At 33.3% G+C, this 16150-nt stretch overlaps 1 protein-coding gene across 1 annotated transcript; it reads left to right on the forward strand.

Moving 5' to 3' along the window:
* The first annotated feature begins 482 nt into the window (after positions 1-482).
* LOC149784564 (uncharacterized) lies at positions 483-5737 on the forward strand. Its single transcript, XM_089933287.1, has 4 exons — positions 483-646; positions 3763-3904; positions 4557-4692; positions 5616-5737. The coding sequence occupies exons 1-3, from the start codon at positions 592-594 to the stop codon at positions 4678-4680; spliced, it is 321 nt and encodes a 106-aa protein (XP_089789413.1). The 5' UTR covers positions 483-591; the 3' UTR covers positions 4681-4692; positions 5616-5737.
* The last annotated feature ends 10413 nt before the right edge of the window (positions 5738-16150 follow it).

Consider the following 16150-nt stretch of genomic DNA (forward strand, 5'->3'; position numbering starts at 1 on the left):
AAGATGCATGAATAAAGTTTATTGTATGAAGCCAATAGCTCTTGGCCAGTTGATAGTAAACATTATAGTATCAATACAGCTGCATAGTGGTAATGAAATTTATAAATGGATTAAAATGCAAATATATTCTACCATCTGACTTTCCGCCTCTCCGTTCGATACCGCGACTACTTTAAATGTAATCTAACTTTAACAACAGGAATTGTGTGTTAATGTATATATATTCCATAATTAATCACATTTCAAATTCACGTATATTCAAATTTAAATGCATAATAAGTTACTTGCTTTGGTAATTTTAGAAATGATGCAACGTTTACACTCCTAAAGAACGCTAACTAAGGGGGATGGATTTTCTATAAATAAAACAAATTATGGGCATATACTAATCTTGACATTTCCAAGAAACTCATTGTACCTGCTTCAATACATCGTCTCCTTGGTAACTCATGACTGGACATATCGAAGAAACAAAACGGCAATATAGGAGAAAGCTATTATATATACCCGTCTTATACCCGTCTTGAAACGTCTGATCCCAGCTCTGCTGGCGATGACACTGCTTCTGATTTCGGAACGTTACTATTCAACATGTCAGTAATCTCTGCAGCAACTGTGTTGCTCCTGCTCCTTGTTTTCCTGGCAGGTAATGTGCAGTTCAATTATATTTTTGTAACATTTTGGAAAGCATTCAAATATGTGAAAGATGCACGTGCAAAGGTGATAGATCTGAAACATGCATAACAATCGTTCATGTGTTCCATGACAGTATATCCTGCCTTGGTAATTATATACAATATGTCCGATAGCTCATCTCCTGACATGATGGTACCGTAAATACACAAAACTATGTTCATGCTGTGTTCAGCATCAAAGAGGAGTATACATTTAAATGTATATCTACACTTTATATTCTGATGACTTTTTCACTCTCTTGTTTTGCTCTTCACCACTTTTGATAATATTAGGGTTATTTAAACAGAGCTATATGAGACACATTCTGTTCTTAAAAAGAACAAAATTAATATACTTTTAGTAAACGTATCCTTTAAGGAACTCAACAAATTAAGCAAGTCACTGTTGCCAGGTTTCAAAGACTTAACTCGGTAGGCTTATTTTCAGTTCAGCTTTTGATGCTGCCTAGTCTAATTCTGACCATCAGTAGGGTTGCAAAGAGTTTTCCGAAGAAACATTATCGACGGACTTTTTTCTTATTACTTTTGAACATTCCATTTCTGAAAATGATTCGTTTGAAAGATATAACCATTTATATCCTAAAACAACTTGCAATATATATGTCAATATGTCAGGACAAACAATCTTATTTGCACTGCATGTAATTCATTTTAATTACCAACAGGCATGTCGCAAACTAAATCAATAGGTTCTCTTCTTTCAGTCAGTCATATGATAATTTCACACCTCGATATAATAATGAAAGAGGTTTCTAAGGATGTTTCGTAAATACAGATAAAACTGATATATTTTTGAAAGACTTAACTGTGTTACATTTATGATTTAGCTTCATTTTCTTGTAGTCATGGAGATTTGTATTATGTTTTTATAATTTTATTGTAAATACGTGTTGGGGCTTTACAACCCAAAAATATAAATCCATAAGCATTCATTGTCTTCTTCTGCTTTGTCTTCTTCTTCTTCTTCTTTCTTCTTCTTTTTCTTCTTCTTCTTCTTCTCATTATTATTATTATTATTATTATTATTATTATTATTATTATTATAATAAATAAGACCTTTTAATAAACTTAAAAATCAAGGTATTGTTTGTCAATACAATAGTAGAATTACAGCAAAATAAACAGGTTACCTTCTTTGATATATCCGATGGAGAAATAAATTTTGGATATGGCCAGTTCACCCTACGTATTATCTGAATTTACATCGATCGAACTTAATACCATTTAGCTAGGTTCAGGCGAAAGTAGTCATTGCTGTGGCGATTTACTATATATTTACATAAGGGTAAAAGCGCACGTTAACACAATAACACAGCGGGAGGTAGTTAGCCATATTATAATACACAACTGCGGTATATATATATATATATATATATATATATATATATATATATATATATATATATATATATATGTATGTATGTATACACACACACACACACACACACACACACACACATATATATATATATATATATATATATATATATATATATATATATATATATATATATATATATATATATATATATCACATTTAAATGGGTTAGTTCACAATTCCGAGATTCAGGACAGATATTTTTAAATAGTGTCTTTGTACCTGAACAAGTAAGAGGTAACACTTAGCTATCAAGACGCTCGTGCGCGTGGGGCTATAGGTAACTGAATTAAAACACGGAATGGCTTGGTAAACCTTAACGATGTTCATTATGACTGAGATCAGTTAACTGGAAAAGGATTTAGATCTTAATCAATTGCTCGCTTGGGTTTCTTCAATGGAGCGAAAGCCTTTCTCCACTACTATATTTTCTTGATATTAATGATCGGTAAATTACATTACAATCAAATGTAGAAGCTGATATGTTGTTTTCAAGAAATGTCTTTATATATTATATTGATTGTTGTTGTTGATGTACGGTGATATTTGAAGAAACAGTAGATGCATTAAAGGCATTCTTAGATAGATCATATACAAGATAAGATGCAATATATATATATATATATATATATATATATATATATATATATATATATATATATATATATATATATATATATATATATATATATATATATATTTATATATATGTGTGTGTGTGTGTGTGTGTGTGTGTAAGATTAAGATGCCTGTTCTTCCAAATCAATGTTTAATATTTTTTTTACATCCATTGTTATGTGATACTCTAGAGTGTTACTTATTTCCCTTTGTCAGAACAGTATTTACTATATACTTAAGTGTGAAATATAAAAAATTACTTGCGAAATAATTTTCATATTCTTTTATTATATTTTCACATTTAAAAATCAAGTAGCTTTATTTGGAGTTGTAACCATAATATATTGTGTAGTTTCATCAGCGAATAGTCCAAGCGATGATTGTATGTCGTTTGCGATATAGTTTATAAACACTAAAAATAAACATTTAAGGATCGATCCTTAAAAGAATGCTGCATCACTGTGTTTGAAAATCCGAGAATCGGGAATTCGAGACAACTCTTTGCTTTCTTAATGATAAATATTGGTTCTAACACAGTAATGAACTCCCTTGATTGTGGATCTTTCCAAAACTTAACACAGCAATTGAGAATACCAAACACGATCAAATGAATTGTTCATATCAAAGAAAACAATTATAGCTACCTTGTCATGGTCTTTAGTTAATAAGATCGTATTATAAATATCTAGAAACTGATTTCTTGTAGAGTCACCGGGTTTGAAATCAAATTATGTCGAAGAATTTTATTATGCAAGTATTTAAAGACAAAACTTCCAAACAATAATAATATATCACGGTGTGACATAAGATGATACATTTGGTCTGCATCCTTTTTCACATACTAGGAGCACATTTGCTAATTGCTAAGAATATGGGAATAATGAGAGTTTAAAGTACTTGAATAAACTTACAGTTGAAATAGCTTGTGATTAAATAAATGTATTTATTATTATCCCCATATACAGCATGAGTTTATCTGTGCTTGCATGTTTACGGTATGTTTTTGTACCGTTTTGAGACTCTTATCCTTATATAAACCCGCTTGCATCACATACTCTGTATAATTCGCAGGTCAACAAGTGACGGCATCAGAAACCTGTCAGTATGGCTACTCATGTCCAGGTAGTGGCGGCGTATGTACCTATGAAACGCGTACATGCGATGACAAATGCTGTGATGATAAAACAAAGGACTACGATCAAATATGTTGCAGGTATGTATGTAGATTTATTCAAGTACAACATCAATTTTCTAAGCATCATATTGAAATATAACTTAAAATTTGCTTTGTGTGGATATTCTGTTTTACTTATCCATGTTTCTTATTAGTTCTGCTTAATATGTACGTACGTACGTATGTATGTATGTATGTATGTATGTACGTACGTACGTACGTATGTATGAATGTATGTATGTATGTATGTATGTATGTGTGCATGTGTGTACGGATGGATGGATGGATGGACAGACGGACGGACAGACGGACAGACGTACGTACGTGCGTGCATACGTACGTACGTATGTATGTATGTATGTATGTATGCATGTATGTATGTATGTATGTATGTATGTATGTATGTATGTATGTGTGTGTGTATGGATGGATGCATGGATGGATGGACGGACGGACGGACTGACGTACGTACGGACTGACGTACGTACGTACGTACCTACAGACGTATGTATGTATATATGTATGTATCTATGTATGCATGCATGCATGCATGCATGCATGCATGTATGTATGCATGTATGTATGTATGTATGTATGTATGTATGCAAACGATAGCTGGATGGATGGACGCACATTTTGATTAATGATCAAACGGATGGAATTTCTGATTCGTTCATTTATTAATTTTCAGTTCAAATACTGTGACCATTGCCGCAGGTGCAAGCGGTGGGACGGTCGGGTTCATTGTTCTTCTCGTTATCTTTTATTGCTGTTGCTGTAACAATGGGAACCAAGTTCATGCTATTTTTGTTTAGGGAATTTATATGGTGAGTAGTAAATGTAAAATTTAAACTTACATTATAACACAATATTTGTTGTGATATGAGTTGTGGTGATCGGTACCGAAATTATATTGTAAGTAGCATCATCAATACTGAGTAGTAGTAGTAATAGTAGTTGTTGTAGCAGTAGTACCGGTAATAGTGGCATTAGAAGTAGCTGTTGCTTTTAGTTAGAGAATCCCGCAAATGTTTCATATTCATCTTGAATAATAATAATAATAATAATAATAATGAATTACAATATTTTCCGATTGTATTTCTTTCCGAAACATCTCTTACTGATTTTATTAATCGCAAACTTTATACTGTTTATACAAGGATGAACTGTTAATAAGCTATCCAGTGCATATATTTGGTATGTATTGCTAGATGTTTTATAGAGTTATATTATAAACTAAATCCATATAATTAATAGAGTTGAATCTAACTAGTCCTGATCGAATAATTTTCTCTTTAATAACAAGGTTTCAGCCGAAAGGTTATGATGACAGCATCTCACTGAATGGCGATAATTTGAAATTTATGTGCCAATTCTTTTCAGTTGGCCACTTGAATGACTTCCTTAGTACTATTTTGTGACATGTTGTATAAGATTGTTATTTTATTTTTTTGTGTGTAACCTTGTTAGCAATTTTATGTAATACAAAGTTTACCTAGATGAAAGATAATTTGACTATAAAGTGGAAACTGTATCTTATATGGTCTGGTCTGTGTGTTATTCTCATCGGATTTGTATGATAGTCTCATGATGTATCATATTGCTCTTGCATTTTTTTCTCGTTCTGGACCTAGATTTTCGTCTGCAGTAGGGTAGGCGCAAATTCGTTTAACGATGCTAATGCAGAGTTTAGTTATCATTATTAAGTTGGTTTTTTTTACAATCGTATTACTTTTACCTTTTATTGCAGACTATGGCTGAATGAGAAGATGGATTTCAGGTTGATTGAATTTTGCATTGAGCACAGTAACGAGGAATACGAACATTAGAGACTTTTTTCCAGAAATTAAAAAAATCCACATTTAGAAATGATTTCTGTTTAACTTCGTTTCATTTTTTCTTTCTTTCTTTCTTTCTTTTTAATTTATTTATTTATTTATTTATTTATTTATTTATTTATTTTTCATTCACATATCCTTACAAATGGGTTTTTCATTACTATATGTATTTCAAGAAATTAAACACCTCCATCAACACAGACCATTTTCCACCATTGGTACTATTTCTATGATGAGCTCTAGACGGGGTTTTCGACTATTCGTCCTGTTTCCATTTCAGTCCTCATACCAGATGTTCTATAATTTGCTTTATTTCGACTATTTTTTCAAGACCAGATTTTCTACTAATCTCCACTACCGACTATAGACTAAATTCTCCACAATGGTATATATTTTTGCTAGACATTTTCACTGTGACATATGACAAAAAGTGAGAACATGAAAAGCACAACAACAACACGCTTACTGTTTCTTACATTTGTGGGAAAGGAAATTAAAATTATATAACAATAACATCAAGTTGTTTGCTATTATTTGCTTCAACATTAACATATTACAAGGATATGAAATAACTGATATTTAAAAATGAAATATTTTCAACACTTTTTTAAAACGACATGTCCTAGCATACAACTAAAGTGGTTGGTCAAGCTTCCTTCTTACATTATAACCTAAAGAGTTATGACCGTTAGTATGGAGGGGGTAGGGGTGGTATCTGTCGCGTAGTGGAATTTTCTACAGAACGATAATTTCTCTTGATTACGCTTTAGCAAAACTGTCGAATAATTCTAACAACACTGGGTCAGCATAGTTATCAGACTATCACTTTGGTATAAAACAACACCAAAATAAACAAAATCAATATTTCTAGCGCGTTAGTGGAACCATTGAAATGAAAGAGGTAATTGCTGACGCGGCATTGCTTTTTTCCAGTAACACACCATTACATAGAAAAGAAAATTGGATATTATGCTTGTGTAAAATGGATGGAAACCGCATTTAGACTATGTCAACCTTCGACCCACGTTGAAGCTTACTTAGCTAAAAATAGAGCTTTTGTGTGCCACATTTGTTCACGTGACCTATCAAGATAGCGATCGAAGACACCAATGGAAGGTTTACCTATGGAACGCCAGAGCTGTCTTAAGATGAGAATATTTATTATATGCTGTGCTTTTGTACTTATATGATGTGCAAACTTCATTATATGCTGTGCTTTTGTACTTATATGATGTGCAAACTTCATTACATGCTGTGCATTTATACTTATATGATGTGGAAACTTCATTATATGCTGTGCATTTGTACTTATATGATGTGCAAACTTCATTATATGCTGTGCTTTTGTACACATATGATGAGCAAACTTCATTATATGCTGTGCATTTGTACTTATATGCTGTGCAAACTTCATTATATGCTGTGCATTTGTACTTATATGATGTGCAAACTTCATTATATACTGTGCATTTGTACTTATATGATGTGCAAACTTCTTTATATGCTGTGCAAACTTCATTATATGCTGTGCTTTTGTACTTATATGATGTGCAAACTTCTTTATACGAAACTTCATTATAATGAGATGGCCGATAGCTGCCGCCAGAATACAACATCAAAGTAACACGAATCTCTCATCAACTTGTTATTAGCAAGTGTGAATTTCATTCACGTCAAAATTAATTGCTTTTAGACTCCCAGCTAACTGTCCAGCTAGAATGCCCCTATTTCAGTTCCCTGTGTTTGAAAGCTAGCTTTAAATATGGGATTTAATAATAATAATAATAATAATAATAATAATAATAATAATAAACTATCTTTAACGAGGATAACATATTTGGTCATGGCTGACCCATCTGCCATGTGGTCCTCAGTTTTTGAGGAAAATAGGAAAGTAAATATCAAGTTCGTTAATTGGATGGGGAGGTAACATTTAATGTAGCCATGGTATATTATGTCACACATTTGTATTAGGGACTATAGTTCATGAATCAGGCAGCCAGTCACATCATGGTTATTGGTTTGGACGTTTTTTGTGGATTTATCACAAGTTGTCAGCACACAATAGGCTATACATGGCGGCTAGTATGGCAATCGTTTTAGACCACTAGGTCTCTCGTGTTCCCTGGTTTCGATGTCCCAACCTTAACGACTGGATGTTTGTAAATTTTTACTGGTATAATAGTTTAAAGTTTCTTTATTGTCAACATATAAGTACAATGTTTCTTGGTATTTGTGATATCCAGGAAGTGATATGAATAGGTAAGAATTTTAGAGTTTAGAATATAATTGTTTTGCCTTATTGAGTGAAGAGAGATGTGTTAAGATATAGGCAAGTCCACAAATGTAATATTTGTATAATCATAAATGGGGTAAGAGCGAGAGGGAATTAATGTACAGCATATTTATTTTTATTTGCATTACAGAAGCAAATAATGTTTCAAACAAACTTTATTTCGACAGCATACTTTTTTTACTTGTCATGCGTACACACAAATCATTATATATCACACACACACACACACAAACACACACACACACACACAGAGGACCGGATTATCCATATTGCAAAATGGGCAACATGGCCAGGGCCCCCAAGGCTAAAGGGGCCCTGTATAGTATCGTCTGATTTCACAGGCAGTATAGTTAATAGTACTGTAACCATATATATGGACAAGGCAGGATAGCTATGGGCCCCTATGTTGGCTGTGCACAGGGTCCCCAAAGGCCTTAATCCGGTCCAGTATATATAAATTACAATACAAAATAACAGATACTGATTATGCACCCATGTATATTGCAGTAGCATAAAATAGTTATTACATGGTTGGTAGAGTGCTATACTTTATATTTCAACCTGTTCTCATTTCTTAGGCATTTATGAAAACTTGGCTGAGAACACTGACAGGGGTCTCCTTTCTCTTCTATTCACCTACTGGTCATCATTATTTTAGCTTGAATTTTAAATAAAGCAATGATTGTTTACACATCTGAAACAGAATATTACGTCTGCTCACTTGGAAATAAAAATCAGAAAATACATTTTAAGAAGTCTCATCATTTCAAATTATTTGATTCATGAAGTTCATTTGAAATGAGCAACATACATGCTTAGAATTGGAAACAAATTTCTTTGTAGCCATAAGGACTAGTAGAGTGAGAAATTTACTTGTCCTGCTGATCTTTCAATACTTCACTAGTCTTTCACACAACATACTGTCAGACAGGTATCAAGAGAACTAGCCACTGAACTAATGAAATTATGTAAATTACTAGTCGGACAGAAAATGTACTAGTCTTGGACTAGACGACTACCAATAATTTCGACGCCTGTAAATATATATATATATATATATATATATATATATATATATATATATATATATATATATATATATATATATATATATATATATATATATCATGTGTGATGTCATCTTGTTGCTTAACTGCAATCAAACTAGTAAATGAATACTACTTATGCATATTTTCAAAACCTTTAATTGAGAGCAATGATTTTTTTTTTGTCTTCAAAAGGTTTATTATATGTACATAATTTATTTTCTTATCTTCAAGTTATTAAAGAAAAGATGAGCTTTTGGGATGGCATGTTATCTGTCCATTAGTATATTTCTTATCACCACTTATCGTAATCTAATTTGGAGGATTATCATGACACTTTATGCACACATGTTTATTCTATGGTCTACTCGGTTGCAAACGAAAATGATGTTACTCCGACATTTAATATGGCTACCACAGCAGGCATCTTGAAATCTTGTTATTACTGCTAGTTAATGGAATTGAATGAATGATAAAAAAATTAAAGTCGCCTATACATCGGGTGCTTTTACGACTGGTTAAGTCTCGAATGTCGAGATTCTGAACTGTAAGAATGGTACCACTACAGTTCCGTGTTTATGTTTGAGTGTCACACTTCTTAATTGGTCTGTCTGGACGAGGCAAAAGTGGAAAGAAATTTAGGATAGACCCTCAACACCAAACAAACAATTTCCAATCTGCCAACTAATAAGAGCGTTTTATTAAATTCAATTAGCATTTCCAATAATAGTTAACACCAAATATTCCCAGCTAAAAGAATTAAGTTATTGTGAATTCAGCCCTCAATTACATTTATTCAATCTTGGTTGCATATTACAAGTTAAATTTCTACAAGAGTATTAAACTACCAATCAAATTTGAGTTAATATATCGAACCTTACAAGTTGCAAATCCAGCCAAAGAATTCAACCTCCAATCAGATGCAGCCTTACATAGTTAGTATGTTTGAGTTAGCTCAAGGTCTCACTGGATGGTTTCGTATTTTGACCCACCCACCCCTAATTTTTAAGGTAGAAAGCATGAACCTAATTATCACAAGCCTAACATTTATAAATTCATACATAAGCTAAATCTATAATGTGGTTTAGATTTACTTTGAGTTAGGCTTGAAAACAGGTTGGCATGTTGGTGACTACCTGTCACAGTTAGATGAGCATTGGAGATCAAATGCGTAACTTGGGCTGCAAATGAGCTGCCGACTTGGCTTTATGTTACCTCCCCATCCAATTAACGAACTTGATGTTTATTTTCCTATTGATGATATGTAAATAAAACAAATTGTCAAAATTAATTTTGAAGAGAGCATTGTTATTGAACTTATTGCTATTGAACTGTTATTGAACTTAAACTTAACTGATACTATAAACATATTTTTTTTTTACTGTGGTATAAAGCTATGTAATATATATATATATATATATATATATATATATATATATATATATATATATATATATATATATATATATATATATAAAACTGAGGCTGACATTAGTATGTGTAGGTATGTGATATACTTAATATGTGATATTACAAAATACTGAATACAAATAATATAGAATTCTTATCATTTCTTCCTCTTGGAATTCTTGATTATATTTCAAGATAAAGCTCAGTATTCTTGTAATAAAAAATCACAACACTATTCAGACAATGTATTTGGAGTGCCTGTCAGTCAAACACATCGCAATAACAGTCAGCTAATCTTATTTTGGTACAAAATATCACCTATAATCTATTATGCACAATACAATATAGAACCCCCATATTTAAAGCTAGCTTTCAAACACAGGGAACTGAAATAGGGGCATTCTAGCTGGACAGTTAGCTGGGAGTCTAAAAGCAATTAATTTTGACATGAATGAAATTCACACTTGCTAATAACAAGGTGATGACAGATTCATGTTACTTTGATGTTGTATTCTGGCGGCAGCTATCGGCCATCTCATTATAATGAAGTTTCGTACAAAGAAGTTTGCACATCATAAAAGGAAGAAAGCACAGCATATAATGAAGTTTGCACAGCATGTAATGAAGTTTGCACATCATATAAGTACAAAAGCACAGCATATAATGAAGTTTGCGCAGCATATAATGAAGTTTGCACATCATATAAGTACAAATGCACAGCATATAATGAAGTTTGCACATCATGTAAGTACAAATGCACAGCATATAACGAAGTTTGCACATCATATAAGTACAAATGCACAGCATATAATGAAGTTTGCACAGCATATAAGTACAAATGCACAGCATATAATGAAGTCTGCACATCATATATGTACAAAAGCACAGCATATAATGAAGTTTGCACATCATATAAGTACAAAAGCACAGCATATAATGAAGTTTGCACAGCATATAATAAAGTTTGCACAGCATATAATGAAGTTTGCACAGCATATAAGTACAAATGCACAGCATATAATGAAGTTTGCACATCATATAAGTACAAAAGCACAGCATATAAAGAAGTTTGCACATCATATAAGTAGAAAAGCACAGAATATAATAAATATTCTCATCTTAAGACAGCTCTGGCGTTCCATATTTACCTCTTGAGACTGTGTGTTCATGCTATCCTATTAAAAAACTATCAACTGTGGCCCAATTTCAACGGGAAATGTTTTCATTGTAAAATGCATTCTTAGTGTAACAATTAGGCAAAACGTAGAAAACAGACTCCAGTTGTTAAATGATTGTTCAGAATGCTTGAATGCTTTAATTTTGAGACACCTTGTCAACGTACCTGTTGTAGTAATAAGTGCAGAGACATTCTAATTTGAGCAAACAATAACTGAAACTATTTTTTGTACTAAATAGCAGGTCATAGTGACCCAGTATTTGTGAGCAATACACATTCATCTCTGCCCAAAATGCACGAAGAGGGTGAATTTGAAATTATCGGGTGTAGCAGTCTAACATATGCGGCTCGAACAGGTGGGGCACATATTTATAGCAATTTGTAAACAAGTCAACGACATTTTAGAAAGAACATAATGCAGCTCTTGAATAGTATATATGATTTATTTCAGGGTTGTCTCCTTTCAAAATCATGTGGTGAATTATGTAATGAAATTAATTTTGAATAAGAATCATTAAGTACAAAAGATTCAAGTGGGTTTGAGAAGGCTCACAAGGGACTCAATTGGATATACGATATTTCACTAGGCTCAAGTTTAGATAAAATTATGAGAACAGAAATTGTGTAGTTTAAATTTGGTTCAGAAATGTTAATAGCATTAATCTTAAAACCAGTCATTTATTATTCATTGGGTTGATAGAACCTTGGATTTATTTTCCAACAATTTTCCAGCACACAAATAGTGTTGAAGAAACAAAAAATAGTCTTGTTTTGATTTGTAGACAAAAAAATGAACTTATTTTATATATCACACTTGTTTTAGAAAGATATTTATTTCAGTTAAAAGATAAAGCATTCTGGTTTAAAACGAAATCGAATGAACCGCCACCCAGCCGGAGATTTAATTGGCTATTACTTTTTGACTAAAATGGGCACAGTACTTGAACATGACTGAAAATTGTTTTCACCTGGTTCTTGCTGCATGGGGTCGAACCTCGCATTCGGCCAATGTGGGTGTGTGAGAAAGCTTGCCAGTAGCTTCTCGTGGGTCAGTGGTTCTTCCCGGGGTTTTCCTGGGTTCTTCCTCCACCATTAATACTGGTCGCCATGCGTAGCCTATCGTGTGTTGAAAAATAGCGTTCAAATCCACAACAACAACAACAACAACCTGGTTCTTGCAAAATTTAAACGGTGCTTATGGTGACTATCAGAAACTACACTATGTAGAATATGGCAAATCCAGAAATATTACAAGAATAATCCACGAATTCAATTTTAGAAGTCCTTTTAATGAAATGTTCGAATGAAAATTGAAAATTGAGCTCAAGTCTCGAAGAAAAATCCAAAATGGAAAGCGATAACCTATAATGTAGTAGAATTGTACCGATTGTCTACAGTTATTTGTTGATTCACAAGCTATATTCCGGTGTTTGAATTTCGAATGCAATATTAAGAAATGTCTTTGTCAAAAGATTCTGTGTGAGCACTCAAATATTTCCAGAAAAAAAGAATTAATCTTTTAGAATCTAAATAATTTGAATAAAAATTAAAATGTAAATCCAAACCGGTCACAAATTAACATTTTCAAGTGTAAAAATTCAATTAATTTCCTTAATCTTAATAATGTACAAAACATCTGCCCAAATGAGGGTCACGTTCTTATCTTCCAAAACAGTTTAGAAGCTATTTGCATGTGTCTAAGGTCACGTATTCCAGTACAGGCTCAATCTCACTCTATGTATCCTACAATAAAAATAAATCATATAATTATTTGCTTGATTCTCAAACAAGGCCAGGAACTAGGTCAGCAAAAAGATACAAAAAAGTTGTAGTTTTAGTTGTTTTCAAATAAACAGTCAGGTCAAGCTAATTTCTGGAAAATATCGAATTCCTAGTACACAAAATTACACTACTTTGATATGCAATAGATTTAAAAATAAAAAGATTTTAAAATTTACAAACAATTATATTAAATCAAAAACAAATTAAGTCAAAGATACATAACACATTCAGCAGAGTTATAAAACCATTTCGCTCTCGAACGTTCTCCCCTAAATGGAACTATACCGGAAAATTGTATCGCGCAAGTACATCATTCAGTATCGTCTAAGCACACGTTTAAAGCAGTTTGATATGGCATGGAAAACACTTTCAACCCATTTAGAAACTTGATTGGTTACAAATAAGACGTAACTGTTTCCTCTTGTGGTTCTAGTATAAATCCCTATTATGTCCACCACAAGCCAGTCAAATGGCGTGCGAATTTGCCTATCCCCTAATGGTGCATGTGGTGGTTATATGAGGAGGTTTTGTTATAGAGTACTCGTCATATTTCAGTACCTACTTATTAATCTCTTGTTCTATCTCGGATCAGTACATCAACCAATTATAACACTGACAAAATCCCATAAACGTAAGTAAAACCTTACTGCTGGACTCTGCTTTAACATTTCGGTGTTACATGGTATCTATCCATTCTTTAGGCACGTGTATATCATGTGTTTGCCTTTTTCTGCTTCTTATACTTTCAGAAAAATGATTTATGTGCATCGGCCTATCAAATCTGTTCTTGTAGCATAATTCTACTCAGCAGATTTCTTATCTCCTTCTCACATTATTTTACTTTATTTGGCCCAAATTTATGTCATCTCATATTTCTGATCATAATACATGATTGCTGTAAACCACTATGACGTTCATCATGAACTTCATTATTTGCAGCTACCATAGTATCCCGATTTGCACAGCACTCAATTACCTCCGAAATATGTGCTTTGTCTGCTGTTGATTGATTATTTCCTAATTCAAAAGTTTAACTATTTATTTCAACTGCAACATTCCTAACCATCTGACTCCATAACTATGGGATGTACGCCTTCATAACTAAAAAAAACCGGATCTGCAACAACACAACTGCCATAAACTATGGGTCGTGCACATCGCAGCTGTTCTTGTATACACTAGCTGCTCATTCTGGGCCACTATCTACTTTAAGGAATTCCTATTACAACGAAAGCACCATCACGGCCTTTAACAACAACATCGTCTGCTTCCTCGCAACGACTCTCCAGATCTTCAACTCCCGACAAATATTTGTCTGAGACATTTCCATCTCTCCCAGATTTGAGCATGTCCCTTACTGTGAGAGCTTTCGTCTCACCGCCTGCGATACCAAGCCAGCGAACTCCGTACACGTTATATTCTCTCAGATTGGGTCATTGTTCGAGTTATCTCTCCTTGTCCTTCCCGAATTTAACCGCTCTCCATCTTGTTGATATCTAGCCACCACTTGGATAAACATTTGTCGGTCTACAGACTCAAGTCATTGGAAACGGTCTCATGCGGTCGATGACAAACTCAATTTTCTTGACATCCGTCTTCTGATAATTGCATTTCCCACTTAATATATTTAATATTTCGGTTGTCTGTCTTCGACTCTTTTTACAAGGCCTACACTTCAAGGCTCTAACAGGTATATCTACTTCCTTACATATGCAATCCCAATGACTTAAACATTAATATTGCAACTGCGTTTCATTGTTTCATACATGGTCTGTAGTTCCCTGAACTAAACATCCGGAGTGGCGCTCGATGATAAGTCCTGCCTCTAACCTTTCTACCACGTAGATGATATTTATAATATTCTACAAAATGTATAACGGCTAGAAATGTGTTGTATCTCATGGAGTAATTTATTTCAGAGTTAACGAGAGTTCAGTTTGCATATCTATCTCGTTCTCGCTTTGCATTTGAATAAAGATGTCTTAGAAGCCCATATATGTCGCATCTGTGCCTAAATAAATTCTCCGACTGGCAGTGGGTATCACGTGATTTCAGTTTCTATGACGGCAGTGTTCGATTTCGCAAAAGATTCTTGACATATCTCATTCAGCTTGTATTCTTTACCCTTAGTTTAAACTGACTTAGTGGTTTAGCTAAGTGTGCATAATTCTTAGCAAATATCCTGTACTATCCTTCCATCCCAAGTATCTGTCTCAATTCTGTAACAGTTGCAGGTACCGGAAATTCTATAATTTTACACATATTATCTGGAGTGGGTTGCACCCCCTTTCCTGAAATCACGTACCCAGGAAAATTAACTTTGTCACTCAACAACTGGGATTTTTCAGCATATAATCTTAACCCTGTCGATTCCATTTCCGGACCTGGACATATGTTCTTCAAAGTTTGCTCCCAACACTATATCATGTAGACAGACGAGACATGTCTAACACTATAATCACTGAAGTGGAATTTCCGTACTTTTGTGGAACGTGGCCGCTAGATAGTTATCCTCATTGGCATTTCAACGAATTCATGCAGCCCATATAGTGCAACAAAGTTTGACTTTTGTACACCTTCCTTTTTCGCTGGTATCTGATAGCAACTGGATCGAAAGTCGAAAACAAAGATACTCCCTCCAAGGACTCAACATCGTCACATGTACATGGCATTTTAAATACTCCAGGCCTTGTAACATCATGGAGCCGTTGACAACATGCAAAAGATCTAATTTCT

The sequence above is a fragment of the Sinohyriopsis cumingii genome, chromosome 14 (assembly GCF_028554795.1).
Source record: "Sinohyriopsis cumingii isolate HCF-2022 chromosome 14, ASM2855479v2, whole genome shotgun sequence".
In the NCBI taxonomy this organism is placed as follows: Eukaryota; Metazoa; Mollusca; class Bivalvia; order Unionida; family Unionidae; genus Sinohyriopsis; species Sinohyriopsis cumingii.